The 26,107-nt window shown below is 39.9% G+C and overlaps 3 protein-coding genes and 1 long non-coding RNA gene across 7 annotated transcripts in view; 2 read left to right on the plus strand and 2 right to left on the minus strand.

Annotated features, from left to right (window-relative positions):
• On the minus strand, positions 1-6,195 carry UQCRH (ubiquinol-cytochrome c reductase hinge protein). Its single transcript, XM_081946332.1, has 4 exons — positions 6,044-6,195; positions 4,357-4,383; positions 469-630; positions 1-229 (listed from the first exon to the last, which is right to left on the minus strand). Exons 1-4 carry the CDS (start codon positions 6,092-6,094, stop codon positions 197-199), a joined length of 273 nt encoding a protein of 90 aa, XP_081802458.1. The 5' UTR covers positions 6,095-6,195; the 3' UTR covers positions 1-196.
• LRRC41 (leucine rich repeat containing 41) lies at positions 5,398-24,487 on the plus strand. 3 transcript variants are annotated; one of them, XM_081946325.1, is made up of 10 exons: positions 5,398-5,706; positions 7,470-7,556; positions 8,880-8,950; positions 12,297-13,500; positions 15,233-15,484; positions 16,276-16,440; positions 16,682-16,780; positions 17,305-17,427; positions 21,728-21,803; positions 22,806-24,487. In XM_081946325.1, exons 3-10 carry the CDS (start codon positions 8,924-8,926, stop codon positions 23,038-23,040), a joined length of 2,181 nt encoding a protein of 726 aa, XP_081802451.1. In that variant the 5' UTR covers positions 5,398-5,706; positions 7,470-7,556; positions 8,880-8,923; the 3' UTR covers positions 23,041-24,487. The 3 variants fall into 3 exon arrangements, with proteins under 3 accessions (XP_081802451.1, XP_081802450.1, XP_081802449.1); XM_081946324.1 differs by lacking the exon at positions 5,398-5,706 and adding an exon at positions 6,192-6,392; XM_081946323.1 differs by lacking the exon at positions 5,398-5,706 and adding an exon at positions 6,291-6,561.
• On the plus strand, positions 17,452-21,707 carry LOC309388740. Of its 2 annotated transcripts, XR_014174833.1 has the most exons (4): positions 17,452-17,906; positions 17,963-18,303; positions 18,375-18,547; positions 20,735-21,707. It is a non-coding gene; the product is annotated as an uncharacterized lncRNA (long non-coding RNA). The 2 variants fall into 2 exon arrangements; XR_014174832.1 differs by having other exon boundaries at positions 17,452-18,303.
• Positions 23,599-26,107, minus strand: part of RAD54L (RAD54 like) — a 27,237-nt gene continuing 24,728 nt past the window's right edge. The window contains exons 17-18 of the mRNA XM_081946327.1: positions 25,721-25,884; positions 23,599-24,696 (exon numbers count right to left, since the gene is read on the minus strand). Of these exons, the coding sequence (XP_081802453.1) occupies positions 24,495-24,696; positions 25,721-25,884 (366 nt within the window). The 3' untranslated portion in view covers positions 23,599-24,494. The remainder of the gene's footprint in view (positions 24,697-25,720; positions 25,885-26,107) is intronic.

Genomic DNA, 26,107 nt, shown 5'->3' on the forward strand with positions numbered 1-26,107 from the left:
TTATCACAATTGTTTTATTTTTTACAGTAAATGTTTAATGTGGAAATGTACAGAAACTGTTAATACTGCAAACTGTCCACAGAATACAGAATGTGATGCAGTAGCAACAACAAAAAGGATCAATCTGTCACAGAAGCAGATCACGTCTGTGAAGTTTTCATCGGATTTGAAGAAGTTGACATGATTGAATAAACATTTATTTCAGTTTGGAGAAGAGTTTGTGAGCCACCTGTAAACCAAGAAATTAATAAATTAAAACAAGAATTTAAGCAAAAAAATATTGTTCTACTTCTTACACAACATATTCTTACAGTTTACTTACAGAAATTTACTTTATTTACAAACAGCTGATCCATAACTTTTCTAAACCGTAAGGGGCAACAAAGTTTGAGAATTATAACTTCATTTGATTCACATACTCATTATTTTATACAACCTTGCATAAAAGTCATGCTAAAATAAACTTACACAATGGTCTCTCGCTTCCAGGAAATCAAAGAGCTCCTCTGTACACTCTTCCAGTGTGTGAGATCTGGACGATACTCGAGAATTACACTGCTCTAAACGTTCCAGAGCTTTTGCACATTCTTCTATTTTTGTACACTCTTCCCTGACAATTGTTAAAGGATCCTGGAAGAAAAAGCATCATATACGTAATTAATGCTCTACTAAAGACACTATCAAATGAGAGTGTCAAACTTACTCTTTCTCATAGACTGTAAAATTCAGAGCATTTTGATTTTTTTTTAAGGTATAATTCCCCCAAACATGACAAAATAAAGAGTGTGGCTCTTTTGAAACAAGGTCTTCTCATATATTTGTTGGTCTCTGAGATGTCCCACTTGTTTATAGAGAGAAATCAGCAGCTGTGGTGGAGGCTCAATGGTAAAGCAGAACAGAGCAGTCCAGTTTCATGACATAGTCTCCCTACTGCATCTGACAGCTCTGTTTGGTCTGCTTTTGACCACAGATTTAGTGAACTTCTGTTCTATGTACCACAGAAGGATATGTTATCACAGCCACCTGTTCTAACCCTGACAGGCTGAAAAATAGATAAATAAAATGAATTCTGACAAATTGCTAAACCTACAAATCTGGCCATCTGTCAAAAATATTGCTAGTTACAGCTATGTTATGACAGGTGGATATCCTGCTAATGGCATTGTTGATATGGCTTTCCTGCAGAGTAAATAAGGACACTACTCTTCAATTACAAACCAGAACAAAGGCAAATGATATCAGTAATAAGGATTAAGTTGCTGGTCCCAACTACTGTCAGTAAGTGAGGACTATCTGCATTTTCTAGGGACCTTCGCCAAGCGCATACCCAAGATGGTGTCCTGTCGCATTTGAGGAGAGCTTCGGGGTGATGATTGTCCCTCTCAGGGCTTGCAGGGGGTACCCTATCCCATCATCGGTTCCAGGTCCAGCTATGAGGACTTCCGGGACCTCAGGGATACCCTTGAGCTGCGATTTCCTGCCTTGTAGCTGGAACGTCGTGAGTGAAACGGGGCGGTTGGCGGTGAAAGGAGAATGGAGAGCGTCGGCGGCTGCCGGCATGGGTGTGGTCAGCGGCAGCGATAGCGGGATGCCCAGCCTGGGGTCTCTGCAGCTGTTGTCGGCACGCCCGGCCTGGGGTCTCTGCAGCTGCCGCTCCCCACACCGTGGTATTATCCCGATTGCTCTCCCCCTCCCCCTTGCTTATGGACGTGATAGACTGGATCAGCGGAGAGTGGCTGAGGGAGCTGTCATGGATATTGATGCTAGCGGAAGATGGCTTCGGTACTTGGCTTGGGCACGGTTGGAGTGGGGGGGAGGGGTCCTTCGTCGTGGCCCCCTCCATTATCACCGCTGTTCCCTGGGCCACCGTACTGTGTCATTTGGCCATTTGGCCCCTCCTCTTGTGACACTATGGACTGGGTCAACAGAGTGCAGCCCTGGTGACGGATATGAGTGCAGCTGGCGTGGATGGAGCTGTTGGAGTTGTTGAAGCAGCCACCGCTGCCGCCGCTGGCCTCACCACTGCCATCACTGTCCCTCTTGGTTAGTTTCGGCTTCCCAGGAGGTGACATGAGGCTGGCTCCAGGCGATTACCAACGCTTCATTGAGAGAGGGGTTCTTTCCCACCGCCTTGAAGGAGGCGGTGGTGAGGCCCCTCCTTAAGAAGCTTTCCCTGGACCCAGCTTCTTTAGCCAACTATCGTCTGGTCTCCAACCTTCGCTTTGTAGCGAAGGTTATCGAAAGTGTGGTAGCACATCAGCTTCCTCAGTACCTGGATGAAGCTGCCTATCTGGATCTGTTTCAGTCGGGTTTCAGACCCGGGTACAGCACAGAGACGGCATTGGTCGCGTTGGTTGATGATCTCTGGCAGGCCCGGGACAGGGGCTGCTCCTCTGTCCTGGTCTTATTAGACTTCTCTTCTGCTTTCGATACCATCGACCATGGTATCCTACTGTGACGACTCAGGGGGTTGGGAGGGGGGGGCACCGTTTTACGGTGGTTCTCCTCCTACCTGTTGGATCGGTCGCAGTTCATGTTGACTGGAGGACAGGGATCGACCCCAAGGAATGTCACTTGTGGGATGCCCTAGGGGTTGGTTCTCTCATCCCTCCTATTCAACATATATATGAAACCGCTGGGCGAGATCATCCGTAGTTTTGGGGTACGGTATCATCAATATGCTGATGATACCCAACTTTTCATCTCTACCCCAAACCACCCAAACGATGCCCTCGACGTGATGTCTCGATGCCTGGAGGCTGTGCGGATCTGGATGGGGAGGAACAGGCTCAAGCTCAATCCCTCCAAGACTGAGTGGCTGTGGTTTCCGTCATCCCGATTTGTGCATCTTGTTCCATCTTTGATGATAGGGGGAGAAATTTTAGCCCCCTCAGAGAGGGCCCGCAATCTGGAAGTCCTCATGGATACGCGGCTTAGTTTAGAAGAACACCTGACAGCCGTGACCAGGGGGGCCTTTTACCAGGTTCGCCTGGTACATCAGTTGCACCCCTTCCTGGATCGGGATGCTCTGTGCACAGTCACTCATGCCCTTGTCCTTTCTCGCCTGGACTACTGCAACGCTCTCTAAATGAGGCTGCCCTTGAAGAGCATCCAGAGGCTTCAGCTGGTCCAGAATGCGGCCGCGCAGGTTATCATGGGGGTACCTAGGTGCTCCCATGTTACACCCCTTTTAGGCGGCCTTCACTGGTTGCCGGTTGTTTTCCGGGTGCAATTCAAGGTACTAATTATGACCTTTAAAGCGCTCCATGGCTTAGGCCCAAGGTACCTGCGAGACCACCTACTGCCACCAGTAGCTTCCCACCGTCCAGTGCGATCCCACAGAGTTGGCCTCCTTAGGGTGCCGTCGGCCAGACAGTTTCGGCTAGCGACCTCCAGGGGGAGAGCCTTCTCTGTGGGAGCACCTTCCCTCTGGAATGACCTGCCCCCGGAGCTTCGCATAATCCCAGACCTCCGGTCCTTCGAACGCGCCCTAAAAAGTTGGCTTTTCCAGCAAGCCAGCCTGGCCTGAACAGAATAAAATAAATGATTAATTTAATTGTTAATTTTAATCTAATTTTTACAATTTTATTGTTAATATTAATTGAGCTTGTTTTTGGATACCTTATTTAATTTCCTTTTTAACTTTTTTAATATGTGCTTTTGTTGTTGTTGTTGTATGCCGCCCTGAGTCCTTTGGGAGAAAGGCAGCATATAAATCTAATAAACAAACAAACAACAAAATATGTATTGGTGGGTGTTCTGCTACCTCTCAAACGGAAGAAGAGCAGTTTCACTGAGCCAGGAAGTTTTAAGCCTTGGAAGCAAAGTCCATATTAAGTTTGTCCATCTTTGCTATAGGAATCCTAACATTCAGACGAAATCACATATTAAAACAAGGTTGGGATGTTCTAAATACAATAGTTCAGAATATTTTATTAAACAAAAACCAGCTACAAAGATGGAATACTAAGACATTCACTACATAAACACTAAATAGACATGGGATTTATCAGAACTGATCTGCCTAATTTCTATCATATAATCTTTTTGTTCCTGAATTATTGATTTTATAGTAAAAAGAACATATCCAATTGAGCAAATAAGTACATCAGATAGAAACAGTTTGTTTCTTTCACTAATTATTAGGCACTTGTGATTAAGAAAACTAATTGATTTATTGACATTTAATCTACTTGTGAACCCAAATAATCCTTCTCACCATTAGGTATATTTCTACCATTTCTTAAATTTTCATCCAGACAAAATACTATAAGTAGCAAGATTCTTCTAAAAAATATTGTTGATTGAAATGTTATGAATTACTTCTCCTGCTCAATTATCCATAAAGTTACATACCACAAGTTCCTCCTCCTCCTCTTCCTCCTGTACAGGTAAAAAAGAATTGTAATAGATTCATTAATGTATATCTACATAATATGAAGTAATTGAATTATAAAAAATCAAAGAGCAATTTCAATTACAGGTAATGCTTGACTTACAGCCATTTATTTAGTGATTGTTTAAAGACAACAGCATTGAAAAAAGTGACTTACAACCATTTTTCACACTTAACAACCATTGCAGCATCCCTATGGTCATGTTCAAAATTTAATTTATTTATGATGGTTTCAGTGTTCCAGGACCTATGATCACCTTTTGCAACCTTCTGACAACCAAATTCAATGGGAGAAGCCAAATTCATTTAGTCATGTTACTAACTTAACTGCAGTTATTCACAACAACTGTAGCATGGAAGGTCATAAAATGGGGTAAAACTCACTTAACTGTCTTGCTTAACAACCTACATTTTTGGGTCACTTGTGGTCATAAGTTGAGGATTACCTGTACTTACTTTTTTTTAATGTAGACCCTTTCATATGGCATTCTTTCAACGTTTATTATTTAATTTTTTACACTAATAAGCACAGAAATGTATATAGCATAAAAGACAAGGAAAAACACAAAAATAATTTAAAAAAGAAAAAGGGAGAGAAGACCTAGAAATTATGTTACAAATAGAACTCCAAAAATTTTCTGCATTGATGAAAAGACTTATCAAAAATAAACAGTGACAAAAACAGATATCAACAATTCACTGCTAAAAAAAAGAGTTGTGGAATTTTCCTTCCAATGTTTTATAATCCTTTCTGCCAGTTCCTAGGACTGAAAAATCCACATGGAATTATATTTAAAGCAATATTTTTTTAAAAAAATTAGTCTAGACTGAAATAGTAAGATTACTGTACTAGCTATGGAAGAGTACCTTTCAGCCCACCATAAATAAATATTAATAGCATTAGAACTCTTTGCAAAAAGAAGGATGATCATAAAAGAGTATCATATGCAATGAGGTTTTTTTAACTTATATTTTTATAAGCTAGGTAAGAAAAATAGACAATGAACTTACAAAACTGATAAAAGCTTAATTCATGACTAACAAAGAACAGAAGGGGATATTATAATCAAAAACAGAAGCCCCAGAGACATTCAAGCGATATGCACAGACGTATTATTTAAAGTATTTATATAATGGCCAATATTTTACACCTTAAAAAGAATAAGGAAGCGCAGCCCACCATATATAACTAGGGATTATTTTTCAACCAACACAAGCATTGTGATGGGAGTTGTAGTCTTCCAGATCTGCAAGGCAACCAACCAGATGCCGAAATTTGCAGCAATGAAAAATTTACGTCGCTAACCACGGTCAGTTTTTCGAAATTCACTCAAAGGATGTTAGAGAGGATATAAATTGGTCAGTGATTATTATTTTCCCGCGGGTCTGGCACTCGGGCTATATTATAGATAGTACAAGTGCCTTCATACACATCTAAACGAAGGTCCGCTGTGTTAACTCGCCACGGGCAAATGGATACACGGCTCTAATGTTAGCTACCGAATGGCCTTATGAGAAAATGAAAAACCCAGATCAAGGAAACCAGCAGGCCCAAAAATGGAGAAAAAAATGCGGGGCTGGGCAGCGAAGAACAGGAAATTTTAATATGTGAGAATAACCCCCTTGTCTCACTGCAGCGCGGCTCACCTCTGGGTCGTCGCGGCGGCCCTCAATGGCCTTTTCGTCCTCCCTACCCATTTCAGCAAGTCTTCCTCAACCCCGGTTTAGCTACAGCAGAAGGACGCCCGAGGGTCATCCGCATGTCAGCGGAAATCCCGCCCATCCCCAGCCGCCTTCCGATGGGAGGTTTCTCGTGCCCGCCGACCTTCTTAAGATGGCTCCTGTTTTCACCCAACCATCGCGTTCCCGTCGCAGCGGGCGAGCCATGTCAGGAGTTCCACCACATGGCACTGGGGGGCGCTCGACCTAGTTAGCATGGCAGCATCACACGTCCGCCTAACAATGAGTGACCTCCCAAGATGGCGTCATTCCGACGGTGTGTGGTTTCTGTGTTTGTTTTTTAAACACAGAGTAGACCCGCCGCCCGAAGAATATGGAGATCAAACCTGGGGAAGAAGTCGGCAGGGAGAATCCCCTCCGCCTGTTTGAGCTAAGTGGGGCGGTAGTCAGCTCCATCATGGGACGAGTTGAAAAAGAAGTTTGGGGTAAGATGGAGGAGGGACTCAGCCGTATTGCTCTCCTCGTTGTGACCCACAGCCAAACAGATCTCTGCTATGAAATGGAGAATCTCTTGCCCTGTTGAAGGAGATCGGTTGAGATGCTTTGAGATGCCCTTAAAGTTTCTTCAGCACGCACAATAATAGGCAACGGACAGAGATACTCCAACCACAATCAGGCAGGAAAATCCTGTAGAAATTCATGCTTTAGAGATTTTTGTAAATCTGCAATCCTTCAAATATAGTGCCTATAAAGGAATAAATCCTGCTGGATAAGATGGAGAACGATTCCAGAGTAAATTAGCAGGCATACGGTGACAATATAAATGTCAGTTGTCGTTACTGGGACATTGTCCAGTATGGACAATGGAAATCCATACCCATTGAATTAGGTAGAATTTGGTTAGACTGGAAATCTAAAGCCATATTTAGACAGGAGTTATAGTATTGTGAAATATTTTAAGATTCCGAGCTCCTAGCATCATGAGACAAAATGCATTGGACAGATCTTTTCCTTAAATCCTTTTCCTTGTTAAAAACAATATAAGAAGGAATGGAAACAATTAGAGGCTTATTTAAAAGAAATATGCTGATGTATAAATGATACAGAGTAATTACAGAATAATGAAAGTAAAGATAAAATTATAATTTATTAGTATAATAGTTATATTCTAAGATTTACATTCACGTGGTAGAAGAAAAGGTCCTGAAATTTTCTAAAATGAATGGTTTGGTGGTTGCCTATAGTGTGTGTGTGAACTGGAGTAGGAGCAGAGTACCTGTTTTCTGGAGTTTCAGTCCTGGGTTATAAGCATTATATAAATATGCTTGTACCAAGTCATTTAAACCACTTTGTCACTAAAATACATTTTTATATTGGTATCTCCCTACCAAAGAACTTCCAGGTCCTATACTCCAGGGTATCTTGCCTCTGCTGAACATATATTATCTGGAAAGAATTGAAGAGACTGCTGTGAAAAAAGGTCAGTTACAATGATTTCATATGGGGAGGAAGATAACAAGGAAAGCCAAATGGTAACTAATAAGTGTTCATCCTGGGAAATATGGTTTCCACTTTCATACATGGCAGAACTATTTTATTGATTAGCAGACATTTGTACTTATTATTTCTCCATTTCCCCAACATATCCAAAGTTGGATAAATATGTTTCTGGTTCTTAATAAGATGGAAATGTATATCAGCCAGATGCCAACTAGATCAGGGTGAGATGCTCACTTTTTGTAAAAGTTACAGTATGTCCAAAATCACTTCATCAGAATCTTTTGAGCACAAACAATACTTTAAGAATCAGAATGGTATAATGAACAGTTGCTTTCCTATAATCAGAACCATATTCAAATATTTGGCTGCAAGGCCTTCATTGGCTAGTCATTAGTCTTATATTTATCCTGTTTACTCTGAGCTCATTTCATATGTTACAAATACTGTATATTTTATTACTATTTAGATATGATTGCTGGGAACTGTTCTAGCTTGCTTTCACCAATCATTGCATAGGATATTAGGTTTTTCTATGGGGATAAGGAATCTGGAATGTGTATATATTTCAAAACTCAGTTCTAAATACCTCTGGCTAGACAGTGTGTGTATGCCTTCAGCATATTATTGACTTCTGCAATTGCATGGACAAGATCATGCAGTTTTCATGACAAGATTATCAGAAATTGTTTGGCGTTGCTTTCTTCCTAGGGCTGAGGGAAAGCCTGCCAACTTTGTGCCTAAAGCAGGGCTTGAACTCTCAGCTTCATGATTTCTAGGCTAGTGCTGCTTTAAGTGAGTTATTAAGCTAAAACATATGAAAGGCATCAGTTTGCCTATCCTTTTCTTAACTCTTTTCTGTGGGATAATAAAAATAGGAGTTCAACATATCTGAATGGCAGCCAGTTAGAGAAGCATATGATACTACAATATTAAATATTAAGCAATATAATAAAATAAGCAATATATGCAAATTTACATCTTAAGTGTTGAAGCAATATTTTAACACATTTTTGTGACTTCCTGCTTTGAGACAGATGCTTTTAACATGTATGGATTTTTAAAAGATATTTGTGTGTGTGCGCGCGCGTGCATACTTAAATGTTACCTTACAATTTTATGCATGTGTGGTCTGCTAAGTAAAACCTTTTGAGATCAATGGGATTTATTCCCAGATGTGTGTGCATGTGCGCGCGCATGCAATCTTTGTTTCAAAACAGTATCAATAGCTGCACAATTGTTTTTGTAAAACTAATGACAGTTATTAACTTAATAGTTACTTTAAACATGCTTTATATTTCTGTAGGACTCTCAACTGAACCAATATGGTGCAAGCTATGGTTTGACATCATGAAAACAAGACCTTCTAGATTAGAGGTGGGTTAAAGATATAAACTGTAAAATTGATATAGCAAATGGGATTATGCTCTTACCTTCCTGGTTAACTTCATAGAATCTCTTGAACAGGGATCTTCCATAGCTGCTTTTGTTAAATTTTGAACTTCAGTCCTTCTGTGTTTTTCAGATATTTGCTATGCTTTAACTTCCTCTTCTGTTTATTGTCACAGAAATAGTAATTTCCAAATATTTGTTTATTGTCCAATGGCTGTCCCACTAACCAGAAAATAGCAGAAAAAGGAGTATTTTGTTTTGCAGTTGCAAAACAATGAACGTTCAATCAAATGTGGTGCCTAACCAGCAAACAGGCTGAGTGAAGGACAAGTTACCAAAACTCTCATGCTAAAGAATATGCAAATTAACTGCATCAAGGTTTCTATGGTGAAATCAGGCTATCTTCAGAAGTAACATTTTTACTATTGACCTTTAGGTTTCAAGGCTCCCCATAACTGTCATGGACAGCTTTTTTATTTAGAGTTAACCTAATGGTTTAAATTCTCTAACAATATACTGTATATACTGCTATCATCCAGAGCCTTAGATTCACTCCCCAAACCTCAGATAGCAGCATATAAATTAATCAAGTTTCTTCCTCAAAGATACAAACTCTGCAGTGGAATGCAGCTGATCTTTGAAAGTCAGGAGCTAAGAAAAAATAGTAAAAAAAACCCAAGACCTTGTCCTAAAATAATCACCATAATTGCAGCAAGGAATCAATTATGTCGGTGACAAATAAAATCTTTTTGGATCTGAAATTTGCTAGTTAGGGGCAGAAAAGGAATCAGCCAAATCAATATGTCTGAACTAAATTCTAAGCTAAGAGTATATACTATCTTTGAGAATGGGTTTTCCTACCATCTTTTTAAATCCTATTCCCATTTGGATTTGACAACCTTTTTCTTACACATCCTGGTAGACTCTCTGAGCCACATTCCCAAATATGATAGATGCCTTCCCAATTCTGCATCTGTCTAAAGATGACTTTGAAGCTTCCTTCCACCTAGCCTTTTCACATAGGGTCTGTTTTTCCAGTTAACTGCTCTGGCCCCAACATTCCACAGGGTTTCCTTCAGTTGGTTATTGTTTTCCAGGGGTGATAACATCATATCTACTCTGTTTATTTATTCATACCTATATACATATCATCTATAAGGCAGGATGTCAAACTAGCGGCCCGCGGGCCAGATGCATCATGGGAAAACTCATGAAATGTCATGTGACAGCAACATGGCGCCACAAGTTTGACAGCCATGCTATAGGGCCCCCATCTACTTGTTCTCCAGGGATGATGATACGACATCTACTTTATTCATTCATTCATTTATACCAGGGTTGTCAAACTGGTGGCCCGCCGGCCGGATTCGTCACACATAGGCAACGCCCACCTCAGCTCCGCAAATGGGAAAAACATTACAAAACGTGACATCGCGAGTTTGACACTCGTGATTTATACAATATATAAGACTGTCCACCTCCTAAGGGTGATTCAGAATGGTGCGCAAAGATTAAAAACAATCACTACTATTTAACAACTCCCAAGGCAAAAATCACAACCCAACAGGGCAGAGCCCACCTAACTATATGGCTCAAACATTAAAGTTAGCTGTATGTAATAAGGGGAAAAGGTACTTCTGGGATCAAACCAGTCCCTTCTCTGAGGTTCTTCAGTTCTGAGGTATCCCATGCCTATGGGCGAGCAGCAAGTGAAAAAGTAGGTCCCTTTGCTGCCGCCGCCGCCTCTTTTCTATAAAACCATTTCTTTCTTCCAGGCCAACTCTCTAGGGAACCAGGAGACGGTTGTAAGGCAAATGCAGGGCTCATCCTGGGTCTGGCTAAATACTGAAGGGGAAAGCCAACAAAAACTATTACTCAGCTAAGCTGAGGTGGGCGATAGAAGGCAATTGATCAGTTCCAGGATTTAAACAAAATTCAATTTTATGAGAGCCAGTTTGTTGTAGGGGTTCAGGTGCCTAAAACCCAGGAGACCATATGTTGTAGGCCTGCTTCAGGCATGAAAGCCAACTGGTGATTCTGGGCCAGTCACTGTCTCTCGGCCCAACCCACCTCACAGTTGTTGTTGAGAAAATAGGCAGGAGTAGTAGGCATGTTCACTACCAGGAGTTATACAGGTAGTCCTCAACGTACGGCCACAATTAAGCCCAAGATTTATGTTGCTAAGTGAGAAAATTGTTAAGTGAACTGTGCCCCATTTTACGACTTTTCTTGCCACATTTGTTAAGTGAATCACTGCCGTTGTTAAATTAGTAAAACACAATTGTTAAGTGAATCTGGCTTCCCCGTTGACTTTTGCTTGTCAGGAGGTCCCAAAAGGAGATCATAGGACCTCGGGATACTGCAACCGTCATAAATATGAACCAGTGGCCAAGCATCCGAATGTAAATCACATGACAATGGGGAATGCTGCCCCCGTCGTAAGTCTGAAAAATGGTCAGAAGTCCATTTTTTTCGGTAACTTTGAACGGTCACTAAAGGAACTGTTGTAAGTCGAGGACTACTTGTATGTGTATATGTATATAAATAAGCAAACAGGAAGGAAGAGAATACAAATATTATAACGATAAATTTCAATCTTGCCTAATCCTCATCCAAGACTCAGCCAACTCCCTCACAAAAGGCACCAACTTTTTCCCGCCCAAAACTTGACAGTTCCTCCTCCTTTTCCTCTATTGGCTGTCATGGGTCAGGTGACTTGGCTGATAGACCGTTGGTCTGCACTGCAAATGCCTTATGAAAAACGAACAGGCCAAAACCATTCCAATTTTCTTGTGTACTCTATAAAGTTACAACAGACTGCTAGGCAAAATAACCTGAACAAATTTAAATAAAAAGGGTATTTTTTGAACGGGTATCATTCAGTTCCTCCCCACCCCCGCAATAACATTTATCAACATCGGCAAGATTATCTACAGCCAGCTGCACCTTGAGAACTTAATCTGCAGCAGTGAAAGTCAATTTTAAAAAATAAAAATGAGCCAAACAATATTCAGTAAAATCAGCATGGAATTCTGGGTTCTTCGTAGCATTTTAAATTCTCCAAATAAGGAACTCCTCTCCTGCAAGGACATTTCAAAGGATGGGCTCACCAACCTCTCCAGCCAGCTTATCAGAATTAGTGGTCTCCTGAGCACAGGGCCTACTGCCGATTTAGTCAATTTATGTAATCCTAAGTAAACCTTTAAATTTTAAAAAATAATCAGTTGTTCAGGTATGAACCCAGAAATATATCTCTGAAAGAAGTTTGAAGTACTTTTTCTAGAGTATATCTAGATATCATCAGCTTGCATTTATTTCCATATGATTGCAGAATATCAAATGTTGGAGGAAGAAGTTCCTTGAAACTTTCTTCTCAAATGTGCTGCGTGGGATCTTGGATGTGTCATCGCATCAACGCTTGAGTGATCCTTGTTTTTTGCCCCTGCTGTATACTTCCCGGCACATAACTGAACTTACTATTTACAACATGCTTGAGGGTATCTCAGAGCTGATGGCTGAACACAATCGGTGTGTCCTTGAAAACTTGGCTGTCTCACTTAGAAGTCTGACCTTCCGTCACCTCCTTTCCTCCAATCTGTCTACTAGACATCAGTTGAGTTTATTCCTTCATCGCCTAATTCATCATGGGGCAGTGAACTACCTATCTATGTACTCATGGCCTGATCCTGACCCAGCACTTCTAGCTCTCATTCTGAAAATGAGTGCTGGGATTTGGAATCCTGGTAGGACATTAATGAATGCAGAATTTTGCCAACTGTGTAGAGAGAAATTGAATGTACAGAGCCAAAAGCTGGATCAGGAATGTAGGCCTCCTTTGGGTTCAGACCAACTGTTTCCTACAGCATCATCTGGCCAATTTAGCGATAATGAGCTGAGGAATATGAAAATCTTGCCAAGTGTGCCTCAAGAATTTTCTTTGGGATTTGAAGATGCTGGAGAGCTATTCAGAACCAGCAACAAAAGCTTTAGTGAACCACCCGACTGCCAATTGGGTCACAGTTCCTACAAAACTCATAGGCCGCACAATGCTGGCTCAAAAGATTTTAATGCTGAAGTAGCATCTGTTAGCTTTTCCCCAGCAAGTCCATCTCAAGGCAACCTTGCTTTGGGAAAATCTCCGAAGAGGCGCAAAGCTGTAATAACAAAGAAGCACAGCATCCATCAGAAAACTAGCGCTATCACCACCGAGATGGAAGACCTGTATGACTTTGTCTTCACAATTGCAAAGGAAGAGGAGGAGATGGCATTCTATCACAAAATAAGGAATGTTGACAAAGAAGAACATTGCGATAATGAACCCTCTCTCCCAACAGAGGCTTCCAGTGTGACTGATACAGTTTCCTTAGGGGGAACTCGAACTATTGGCTTCACTACTCTAAAGGCAATTAGCCATTTTCGAAGCGTATCTACATTGGAAATATTCTCTGTCCCACTGACCAAAAATACATGCCAGATGCTTGGTAACCTGTTGAGCTCTTGGGTAGCTTTAGAAAAACTCATTCTTACTTTGAATGGTAAGTGATAAGCCACATCTTTGCCTGCAAATGTTAATCCCTTGTGTAGAATCTTCACATACAGAAGTGGATAAACGGCAGCCCCTTGGACTAATTACAGCTGTTGCTATCCATGCAATCAGAAGGATGTAATTTTTAATATTTGACATCTGGATGGCCACAGCTTCTTTACATGTGTTTTGCAATATTCAAATATGTTATGAACAGAAATTGGTTTTTAGAAAAGGAAGTGCTGCAGGAGGAAAATGGGAATACTACTACTGAAAATCAAAAGTTTTCTTAAGTGTTTTTTTTTCATAGTGTTCATAGAATTAGATGCCTCTGAGATACTTGATGGCAGGTTGATGAAGATAAGAGTAGTTCTCAACTTATGACCACGGTTGAGCCAAAAATTGCTGTTGCTAAGCCAGATAGATATTAAGTGAGCTTTGCCCCATTTTCTGACTTTTCTTGCCCAAGTGTTAAGTGAATCACTGCATTTGTTAAATTAATAACCCAGTTGTTAAGTGAATCTGGTTTCCCCACTGATTTTGCTTTTCAGAAGATCACAAAAGGTGCTCATATGATTCTGGGACACTGCAACTGTCATAAATATGAACCATTTGCCAAGCATCAGAATTTTGATCATGGGATGATGCAATGGTCATAAGTGTGAAAAACAGATCACTTTTTTCAATTCCATTGTAAACTCAAACGGTCATTAAATGAATGGTTGTAAGTTGAGAGCTACCTGTATATCCTGTCCTGCCAATGTTCTCCAACAACCGATATTTGGAATCCTACTATCACCAACCAAGAACCAATGTTCTGTTAGCACAGAAAGTTTCAATAGGCTTCTTTCAAGTTATCAATTTGTACTTAAGATTTGAACTGGTAAAAAATCAGCAGTCGGGTAATTTCGACAGATTATTCAGTTTTGATCTGACTGCATGCAGTAAAAATATTTGTTAATTTTAAGAAATAAAGCCCAAATTCAGATTGAGAGATTGCCTTGTATGTTGAGGGCAAACCTAAAATGCCTATAGTGCATAAACAAAAATATCTTCATGCAAAATTCAAAATAAAGTTTCCATCTGCAATCTCATATATCCTTACCATTTTAGAATATTTTAATCTAAGACTCCTTGTCTTAATCTATATCTAAATACCATCTGAATTCATTTTGATTTGTAGAAATACCATAAAAGCCACATGTATTATGACTTAGGAAGCCCAGTTTGGTGTAGTGGTTAAGAAACAGACTAGAAACCAGGAGACTGGGAGTTGTCCTACCTAAGGCATAAAGTCAGCTGATGACCTTGGGAAAATCATTCTCTTTCAGCCTAAAAAGCAGCAATGGCGAACCATTTCTGAAAATGTTTCCAAGAAACTGCAGGGTCTTATCCAGACAGTCACAAAGAGTCAAAATTGACTCAGAGGCACCAAAAAAGAAAATTGACTTCGAGAAATTAAAGCAAATTTGACAAATTTTGAGAGAGTGTAATGATGTATTCATTGACAAAACCTGCAATATTACATATACAAATTCAACTAGTATTTGGTTACTGGAGGGGGGGGGGATTCTATTTCTGAGCTCTTAAGGTATAATATAGTGTGGAAGATTAGAGCAAGTTTGATAGCCTATTCGGCCAATACTTAAAAGATATTGTATACTTATTTGAAACCAAGTAGTAATTTTGCTATGCATGCATATTTTCGATTTTTGTTTTGTCCTTTTAAAATTGTGCTTCAGGCTTAGGCTCTGGTATCTTCAGCATCCTATCTGGGCTCCGAATTCTTTCTCAACACAACGATTACTGCCTCCGTGTGGTACGCATCAGTGATATGTTTGCTCATGTCCCATGTATGAATCTTGTCCATTCTCTTTTGAGTGCTGTACCATTGCTTCGGATGCTTCTGGTCAGCTTTGATCTCAAAACTGCAGCCGAGTGGAATAGACTGGAAGAAGACATGGGCTCATCATCCTTAGTAGAAAAAATTCCAGGTACAACATAGATCTTCAGCTTCACTTAATCTACAGCAGGTTTTATTTTACACGTCAAAATAATTAAGTTATATTTATTAGTTCAAAGAATTCTTTGATTCTGGTTTGCCAACTTGCTAAACATCTTTCTTTGATAAAATGGGTGGAGCCAAAGCTTATAAGTAGAACATATGCTTGTCTGCAGAAGATTTCAAATTCAGTCTCAAACTGAATATATACCTGTTTGCATATGTTTGTATGTGTATATATTCACTAAGGTTATCCCAAGTTCAGAAATGATTGCAGAATGAAACAAAAATTAAAGTCATTTGATCACAAGTTAGCAACCATTTAATTCATTTTGACAAGTAAGATTATTACGTAACAAAAATATGTTTATTCTGGTGAGAAATTGAAATTTTTCAGTTTTCAAGAAATGTACAGAGGTTTCTTGTTATAGATAATGCCTGTACTTTGGGAAAAATATTTATGAATTCAGTGTACTTGGAAAGTTGGAGTGAACCTCCCCTTGCCCCAGACACTGTTCAGGCCATATGGTATTTCATGCTTACCATAAAACTGGAAGTGAGCTGCTATGACTGCTTCCTTTTCTGACACAGATCCTTAACTGATTTCTTCCTAATCAATTAAACTATGATTTGCTATGAATTGGCACGTTATAGACTGAGGAATTCCTCCAAACCTGTATCATAAACTAGGTTGATCTCAGTTTGTAATTTTTGTTCAAACCATGTTTGCCAGTTTCAGCCTGTGAATAGTTCTCTTTTACTATATTGACTTTTCCTACCTAGAGACCTACCTGGAGCAGCTTGAGATCAGGTTTCCCAGAGAACCTCTTCAAACAAGTCTTCTGGTGCCCGTACTGAAAGCCTCAGGGTCTCTCCAGAGTCTTTCTCTAGACAGCGTTGCAATTTCCTGTCCTCAAGAGGTTTGGCTCCTCCTGCAAGCCCTCAAAGGTATGGGGGAAGTTATTTGCTTGCAGTAAAGCTAAAAGGCAACAGTACTGTACACATTTAACAGGAATTTTGACATCTTAAGCACTTTGTCAGCAGTGTGAAAACCGTGGCCAGAATTAACTTGTAAAATATACTTCAAAAAGATGTTGGAACCATCTGCTTATTACACATAACCAAAGAGGAAAGTTTTAATCAGTGAAAAGTTTCAAGACATGTCATAAGTTCTTATTTATCTTGGTAGAATTTAATCCAAACCTGAAGAAACTAAGTTTTCATGATGTCAACCTTTCTGAACATTCAAAAGAAGTCCTCCTTATTCTACAGAGCCCAACTCTTCAAGGTATAATTCCGTTCTTTTTTCCTATTCTAATTCTAAAGCCGCTGTTGCATGTAATCAAAAATAATGGTTTTGTGGAGATTTTTCAGTTATGTATAGGACAACCCAAGTCATAAATTTGGCTAGGGTACTGAATTTGTTTATTTTAGAGAAGACACACACACACACACACACCACACACACCCTATTATGGGTTGATTAAAAAATGAGCAGGAATTAACAAAGGCCTAATATCGCTTCCCCTTGCTCTGTCTACGTAAATAGAAACTGCTACTTCACCACAGCTAACATCCTTGGGGGGGGAGGGGATGGGTGTGTGAGAAACAGCACCCTCCTTTGTTCCTCATGACTTTTCCTTAAAAGTTAACAAAGTTAATAGTCTACAAGTTGTTATTGTTGTGCAAGTACAGGCATTATCTAATACATCTTTCCAACTTTTGTTCATTGTACATTCAATTAGACTGGCTTCACCTAATGAATCAAAGAAGGAACACTTGCATTAATTTTAGATTTTGGTTTTCCCATAGAGATCAGTTTTTCATTTTGTCGACTGTTTGAAAACTGTACAGCTGAGCTTCTGACTGAAATGATTACTGCCATGAAGAAGAACTCATCGGTAACAACCCTCAAACTTCCTGGAAATAGGCTGGGTATGTAGTGGGAAATGTAGCAACGTTCCTGGAGTGCTTTCTTCCCTTTGTGGAGAATGAGTTAGGGCTCTGGCTGCTCTCAGATTTAGCTTTGACTGTTGACAAAATAAATTCCTGCCTGTGGTGATTCAGATGAGAACCTATCGATAATTATATGTATTTGACTTTTCAAGAATCTCTAGACTATTGTCCCAAGCAGCTTTCTTTCAAAAGACAGCTGAACTTTGTTTTGCTAGAAGATGTTTCACTTTTCCTCCAAGAAGCTGCTTCAGTTTTGACTGAATGATGGAGGATTTATACTCCTTGCAGTCATCTGTGTGTTGGCACTCTTTCTGAGAGTCACTGAGGCCACTTGGAGGTTTATCTGTGCCCTCAGGGTCACATAAAACCTGTAGTCTGCGTTTTTCCCCACTATAAATTCATTTGTACTCCTGCACCATTCGAAGGGTGTTTATCCCAAATTGCATAACTAAATGTCTGTGGAGATTCTCAGTTGTCCTGGTGGATGACTGAGAATCTCCATAGACAAATCTAGCCTATTTTGTATTTCCTACTACTGGCTTAATTATTTATTGTACATTAGATTCCAACATGTTTTATTTATTTTATTGCTACTTTTGCAATACAATTAGAGCAACTAAGTTTAGAAAGGGATGCACATATCTAGAATTACAACTTTTGTGCTGGTAGAAAAATAAGGTAAGGACTGATTGGGTGTCAATTAATTATTCTGTTTATAAAAAGGAACAAAATTCTCAGCTAATCCCGTAGAAGCAATAAGCAAGTAACTAAGTGGGAAGAAGTTGATGTTGTCAGTGTCTGCTTTGCTGGAGGTTTGGGATTCTTGTTTCAGTTTTGTTTTAAATATGTCCCTTTGTGGAGAGGGAGCGGCCTATAAATTGAATTAATAATAATAATAATAATGATGATGATGATGATGATGAAAGCATTTCAAAGGGATTATGGCTGGATATTACATACTGATTTGTGACCTACAATTATGTACTATTCAAAAGCTAGAATAGCCTGTTCTTTCATGATGATTTTGTAGCCTAACAGGTATGAAACACAAATACACACAAAAGGGAAAATGGAATAGGGAATAAGTATAGTAAATACCGTATTTTTTGCCCTATAAGACGCTCCGGAATATAAGACGCACCCAATTTTAAAGGAGGAAAATCTAGAAAAAAAAGATTCTGAACCAAATACTATAGTAAAATATTTTATATCAACTGTATAAAGTTAACAGCAGTTTAAGAACAATTTTATGTCAACCATGTAACACAGGGGTGTCCAAATTTTTTTCAAAGAGGGCCAGATTGGATGAAGTGAACATGCTGGAGGGCCGAACATTTTTCCGAACATTCTTTGAACAATAACAATTAAATGAAAATGAATTATTTTATGCCAAGTTAATTGCAAATGGCATACTTTTCATTTCATAACATTAAGATCAACTGACAGCTGAGTTTTCACAATGTATCCATCTTTTCCCTGAAGACTCGTGTTTAGTACATTCAGATGCTTTCTTTCCTCTTTCCCTCTTACTTGTCTATCCTTCCTTCCACCCTCCCTTCCAGTTCCCTCCTTCCTCTTTCCTCCTACCTGCCTGCCTTCTTTCCCTCCTGCTTATCTATGCTTCCTTCCTTCCTTGCACCTCCCTCCCTTCTGCCTGCCTGCCTTCTTTCCTCTTTCCCTATCCTCCTATCCTTCCTTTCTCCCTCCCTCCTTCCCTGCCTCCCTTCCAGTTCGATCCTTCCCTCCTTCCTTCTGCCTCCTTCCTGCCTGCTTGCCTTCTTTCCTCTTTTCCTCCAGCGTGTCTGCCTTTCTTTCCTTCCTTCCACCTCCCTTCTGCCCTCCTGCTTTCTTTCCTCTTTCCCTCTTACTTGTCTATCCTTCCTTCCACCCTCCCTTCCTCCTTCCCTTCCTTCCTGCCTCCCTTCCAGTTCCCTCCTTCCTCTTTCCTCCTGCCTGCCTGCCTTCTTTCCCTCCTGCTTATCTGTTTCCTTCCTTCCTTACACCTCCCTCCCTTCTGCCTGCCTGCCTTCTTTCCTCTTTCCCTATCCTCCTATCCTTACTTTCTCCCTCCCTCCTTCCCTGCCTCCCTTCCAGTTCGATCCTTCCCTCCTTCCTTCTGCCTCCTTCCTGCCTGCTTGCCTTCTTTCCTCTTTCCCTCCAGCGTGTCTGCTTTTCTTTCCTTCCTTCCACCTCCCTTCTGCCCTCCTGCTTTCTTTCCTCTTTCCCTCTTACTTGCCTATCCTTCCTTCCACCCTCCCTTCCTCCTTCCCTTCCTTCCTGCCTCCCTTCCAGTTCCCTCCTTCCTCTTTCCTCCTGCCTGCCTGCCTTCTTTCCCTCCTGCTTATCTATGTTTCCTTCCTTCCTTACACCTCCCTCCCTTCTGCCTGCCTGCCTTCTTTCCTCTTTCCCTATCCTCCTATCCTTACTTTCTCCCTCCCTCCTTCGATCTCAGGAGCGAAAGCCTTTGAATCAAGTTTGATTGTGTCCCATCTAGCGTTCTCCACCCCCACCCCCAAATCTCTCCGGATCTGGAGAGATTTGGGGGTTGGGGTGGAGAACGCTAGATGGGACACAATCAAACTTGATTCAAAGGCTTCGATTTGATTGTGTCCCATCTAGCATTCTCCACCCCCACCCCCAAATCTCTCCGGATCCGGAGAGATTTGGGGGTTGGGGTGGAGAACGCTAGATGGGACACAATCAAACTTGATTCAAAGGCTTCGATTTGATTGTGTCCCATCTAGCGTTCCCCACCCCCAAATCTCTCCGGATCCGGAGAGATTTGGGGTTGGGGGTGGAGAATGCTAGATGGGACACAATCAAACTTGATTCAAAGGCTTTGGCTCCTGAGATGGTGCGCTGCCATCCAAAATGCTATTACTACGATCTCTGCTGCCTGGAACTGCCCGAGAAGCGGCAGGTAAAGCGGGCGCTGCAGCGATCGTGGTACCAGCATTTTGGATGGCAGCGCACCAGTCTCAGGAGCCAAAGCCTTGAGGCACCTTTCGTTTGCAGGAGGAGGGCAGCTTAAAGCAGCGCCCCAGCAATGTGAGGAGCCGCTGCCACCGCCACCACCGCCTAAGCCCTCTTGGGATCCCAGCCGAGCGGGAGCTCTGAAAGCGAAACCTCTCTCCTTTCCAGCCATCACGATCTCTGCAGCCCCCTCTTTGCCTGCCCCATTTTCAGATGACCCAGTGGCTACATTCGGCTTACAAGACGCACTCAGATTTTTACCCTCTTTTTTGGAGTAAAAAAGTGCGTCTTATAAGGCGAAAAATACGGTAAGAACCATTATGTGTCAATTAGGGTTGTACACAGACTAACTAATCCAATGTTTCTCAACCTTGCTTAATTAAGATGTGTGGTGTTCCAAGTTCCAGAATTCCCCAGCTGGCATAGTTGGGCCCATTTTTAAACCTTCTGACCGATTTCAATTTCTGTGGCAGTTTATTAATTTAAAATATTGCTAAACCACTTGTCATGCCATAGGTCATTAGGAAGTGCATTTCATTATGTAGTTTGAAATGCAAAAATATACCAATAAAATTGATATATTTAAGTTTTATATATATTGGTAGTTGAGAGGTTCCATCATAAAATATTAAATATGTTTTTGGCATCAACTTTATTTCAATTTATGTACATGCTGAAAACATATATAATTTACCTTAACATTTGACATTTATTTCCTTTTTCCCTTAGGGGAAAATCTTGGTTACAAAATTCAATTGATAAATAAACTCCCTATTTGACTCTAAATGAATGGTCACAAGATTACTATTATAGTGGGAAATAAAATGACCTGCTCCTTTTCTTTTTTAATACAATTGTTGAAGCTACTTAATTCCTATAGCATAGTGAACTTTTGGTCCCCAAAAGTTCAGCCAATTACTAAATGTTCTTTTTAAATAATTTCTTAGTGAGTTTTCTTGGAATTGTTTGTTAATTTACTCTGTGCATTTGGGGTGAGAAAAAAACATAAATAGTAAGTAAATGGAGGAAAATTCTTTCTAGGCAGTCATTTTTCCACCACTTTTCATATTTTTCTCCCTGGAGGATGTTTACTAAATCTTCATTAATGGATCTGTGTTTATAAGATATTGACTATAGAAAATATTTCATCAGAGAACATTCTAATCTAGAAACATCTCATAAGACACTTGTCTGAAGATTATTTTTTTCCCATGAAATGGCATTTTGCATATTCCTATTATTTAGGCTTTGCTCTATCACACACCCCTCATACTTTGCTTTAAATTACATTTCCCCCTATTATTAGGGAATCATAGATTGATTGCACTGGCTGACATTTTTGCTGGAGATTCATCCTCTTCTATCAGTCATCTAGATGTAAGGTATGTATGTGAAGAGAAGCAACCTCATGCAATCCTATGTAAAAAAAAAAGATGGCAATGAAATTAGTCTGGAAAAAAATGCTTTTTTCATTCAATAGCTTGTAGCTTCAATAGCTTTTTGCATTCAATAGTTAGCATCAATTTGCAAGAAGAAATAGCAATAGCACTTAGACTTATCTATCATTTTACAGTGCTTTACAGCCCTCTCTAAGTAGTTTACAGAGTCAGCATATTGTCTCCAACAATTTGAGTCCTCTTTTTACCCACCTCAGAAGGATGGAAGGTTGAATCAACCTTGAGCTTGGTGAGATTTGAACTGCCAAATTGCAGGCAGCCTGCAGGCAGCATAAGTAGCTGCAGTACTGCACTCTAACCATTGTACCACCGTGGCTCAAATCACTGTAATTTCAATCTGTGGAGATCATTAGTCATACCTCAGCACCCAACTGCTTCAGAACTTGTCAAATTCGGTATTCGACCTGCTTTGAAGCAGAATTTTGTCTCAGTGCTTATCTTTCTCTCAGTAGTCAACATGCAAGGAAGAACTTGCAACAAGCTTACGCAGGTTGCCTTGAGTCATGAACCTAGAATTTTATGTTAAGTAAAATTATTATTTATATGCAATTTTTTGATATGCACAGATGATTCCCTTAAATGGAACAGATTTTGCCATAAAGTCTTAGCCATATAATCACGAACATGTGCCAATGTCAAAAAATTCAACTCCTGATTTGTTATATGGTTATATACATGGTAATCATTCATACTTTTATTCAGAAAAAAATATGTTAGCTCACTACTATGATGAATATTTCATGTTCTAAGTCAGGGGTGTCAAACTTGCATCATCACAATGTCACATGACATTTTGCTTTGCTAAACCGGGCATGGGCGACGCCAGCCTGTAACACATCTGGCCCATGGGCCATGAGTTTGACAGCCCTGTTCTAAGTCATAAATTGCAATGAGGTCCAGTAATACTGTTGTTAATTTCCATTCTAGCTCCAACTGTATTAAGCCTGATGGGCTTCTGGAATTTACCAAAAAACTGGAAAGTTACACAGCTGAACGCAGAGAATGTATCAAACTTACCAAACTGTGCCTCTATCAGAATTGGCTGGACCAAGATGCTGTCACTGCTCAAGAAGCCCTTTCAAGACTAAAAGCTATATGCAATGTAGTTAGTGATGCATGGGACTCATCACAGGCCTTTGCTGACTACATCAGTGTGATGTAAGAAGCACTTTAATGGAGAGTGTCTTCTAATAAATTTCCTTAACATTTTTATTGGAATTTTATTGGGGTATTTAAGCACCAGTTGTAAATAGGACTCCCTGTATTGTTTTGTTTGTGTTCAGATTTCTGTGTTTAGCATGAAGGATATAATAAATGTTATCTGAAATGTCTCGTTTCTAAAATAACTTTTATAAAGTCAGTAAAGTATGAAGTTAGCAATTATGTTGAATCAAGATTTAACAACTCAATAATGGAAAACTTATTAGCTTAACATTGAAACCTGTCTTGCGGTATGTGGATGAAAATATCTAGATCAGATTATACTATTCTACCAAATGTACCACACACAGTTTATGTCATTCAGATACCTTCTGTATTTTAGCAAGAATTTAAATACTTCTGCTTTCTGGAGTATGTTTACTGTTTATGCAGGTCTTATTGTTAAAATAAAAAGTATTATAGCGATAATCCTATTATTATTTGAATTAACTGCATATTATTGGGCAACCTAAATATCCATTGCTTTTTAATCCTCATGTTCTAGAAAACACATTTCAAGCATCTCATAAAGATTTTTAATTTTTCAATATAACCACAGTAATTCAGAGGGCCCGTTCTAACATAAATACAATTCTTTGGGATTCTTTTCTTGGTCATTAGTCTTTCCATACAAAGATTTCACATTTATCTTTCTCAGTATATGAAAATCGTTAAATAAAGAAAATGCTTTCCCGACTTTGTAAAATAAAGAACTTAGTCTACCAGAAATTACTATTATATTAGAGCAAAAACAATTTTATATACACATGTACACCATTTTCTTACTGTCAACTCATATCCATACCGATGTATGAAATACATTTATTGCTTCTTGTGATATACTATATGTACACCCATTTGGAACAATATTCTTTCTCTTTATTTTACTTATTAATTTGTTGTAAAAAAAATGACAATTTTTGATTTTATAACTGAAAATGATTGTGACCTAAAAATTGTCCTTGTAATAGGTTTAAAACTGGATGATGCAATATTAGTCCACTTCAGCAAATACATTTTTAAAATGATGTCACAATGATATGTGATTCTACTTTGAGCGTTTTCTCTGAAAGTGGTATTTGTTAACGGTTTGGGGCTAAATAGTCCATCTGACTTAGGTAGACTTCATGATACCAAGACATTCCACAGGTGAAAGATTACTCCAACTTTAGCATCTCTGCTACTAGAATATTCTGTACATATTTAGCAGATTGACACTAAAAGCTCAAACATACTTTTTGGGAAAAAGAATATTTATGATGGTTGCTTGTAACCAAATATTTTAGCAAAGTATTGGTGAAGATAGCCTATAATATTTATGCAGATTAAGACGAAAAAACACCCAATCCTAATGTTGCTGATAAAGAGATATAAAAAATAATAAACTTTTAAAGAAAGAGCTTATTGATCCAATGGTTATGGTATCCCTCGTTGTTCTTCATGTGACTGATGATAGAAGGTGAAAGTGACGGCAGCATCCCAGGCAGTCTTGAGGACAGCGTCCTTGAGGCCACGTTTTTCAGCACAGTGATGCCACTGAGATAAATCGGAAGTGCAGTCAGATCCCTCTGGAGGAGGTCTGACTTGATGGCCATTCACACAGCGACGGCATTTGATCCTGCAATAAAAAGTGCATTAGTATTCACCCCAGTTACAAGCCATGATTTCATGCTATTGTATTTGAGCTGCAGGACTTGGAAGGCTTGGCAGATTTTCCATGCTAGGAACAATATAAATTAGGATTATTTGATTTAAAGGGCTTCTGACTTAAGGTGGTGTGAATTACAAAATAATCCTCTCTTTCAAAAACCAACAATGGGAAAAATGTATCTATGGCACCAACAAAACCAATATTCTCAATGAGTGAAAATCCACCAATTGGAAGCCTTTACTATGTATGTAAACTATTATGTACAATAGTAGACCAACAAACACTGTTTTAAGATGGTTCAGAATACGTTAAAATTCTCTACCCTTTAATTTTGTACAGCTGATTGGTACAAGAGTATTGTCCCAACCAACCCACTCAGCTTAACGTTCATGCAGGCTTAAAAGTTCCCAGGCCTAGTCTATCTGAGCTGTACGTTACAAAACTTAAGATAAAAAACATCAAAACATTGGTTTCTACAAATGTGGACTTTTATATTCATGCTAACTGCAACACTGGCTGACTGTCAAAAACCTCTATCGCTGATGTTCAGATTCAGACTCAACATCTACATACAGCTTACCTTAGTCTTTTTTATTTGTATGTTTGTTTTTTAAACAATACTAACATTTCCATCTATGTCCCCCGATCTCTGTCTACACCAGTGGTGTCTTCCGGATCCCGTTCCAACCGGTGCCCGGCATCACCCACATGGACGCGCGCACATGCGTCATACTTGCCTGTGATGCTTCCGCAAGCCTCCGCAATGCTCCAGCTGCTTGGTGGAGCATCGCGCAGGCGCCGTACGCACCAAAGACATAAAGGACAGGTAAGGAGCTTGGGCGGGGGGGTGGGCCCTCTGGAGCACCGTACCGAAATGGTACCCGGTGCTCCGGGCAGGCTCCGGTACACCCGTACCGGGGCGTACCACCTGCAACGCACCACTGGTCTACACAATTTAGCTACCGGTATCTTAAGCCCTTCTGAGACCTACTTGTCATGGGTATCACTTGTAGTGGTCTCATTGAGTGTGAATAGCTCTTTCAGTTCCCCCAGAGAGAAGTGTCGTTCCACATCTTGTTCTTCATCTACAACACAGCTGCTAAGTGCCTTCTTGTGTGTCTGCCGCTGGAAGATCTTTTCTTCAATTGTCCCTGTCTACAAAATAAAAATATATCTGGTGACAAGTTGTTGTGCAACCTGTTTGACTCTTAAAATCACTACACATTCCTTAACATGATTTTAACAATCTAGCTAGCTTCCGCAGAAGCTATCAGTCAAAGTTGACATTAGCAATTCTCTCTTTTTTCCCCAAACACAAATACAGCAAAAACATTAGTCAATTCCTAAGAGATAGAATGTTTTGCAAATACTTTATTTC

This window comes from Natrix helvetica (assembly GCF_964273705.1).
Source record: "Natrix helvetica genome assembly, chromosome: 3".
In the NCBI taxonomy this organism is placed as follows: domain Eukaryota; kingdom Metazoa; phylum Chordata; class Lepidosauria; order Squamata; family Natricidae; genus Natrix; species Natrix helvetica.

Excerpts from the sequence above, each read along its gene's own strand:
- UQCRH (XM_081946332.1), bottom strand. The coding sequence starts at position 6,094 with ATGGGTAGGGAGGACGAAAAGGCCATTGAGGGCCGCCGCGACGACCCA. Across the intron at positions 631-4,356 it reads AGGAGGAGGAGGAACTTGTG|GATCCTTTAACAATTGTCAG; the intron begins GTATGTAACTTT and ends TTTTTCTTCCAG. Across the intron at positions 230-468 it reads TGGAAGCGAGAGACCATTGT|GTGGCTCACAAACTCTTCTC; the intron begins GTAAGTTTATTT and ends CTTGGTTTACAG.
- LRRC41 (XM_081946323.1), top strand. The coding sequence starts at position 6,450 with ATGGAGATCAAACCTGGGGAAGAAGTCGGCAGGGAGAATCCCCTCCGC. Across the intron at positions 16,441-16,681 it reads CCTCCTGCAAGCCCTCAAAG|AATTTAATCCAAACCTGAAG; the intron begins GTATGGGGGAAG and ends TTATCTTGGTAG. Across the intron at positions 16,781-17,304 it reads ACAGAGCCCAACTCTTCAAG|AGATCAGTTTTTCATTTTGT; the intron begins GTATAATTCCGT and ends GTTTTCCCATAG.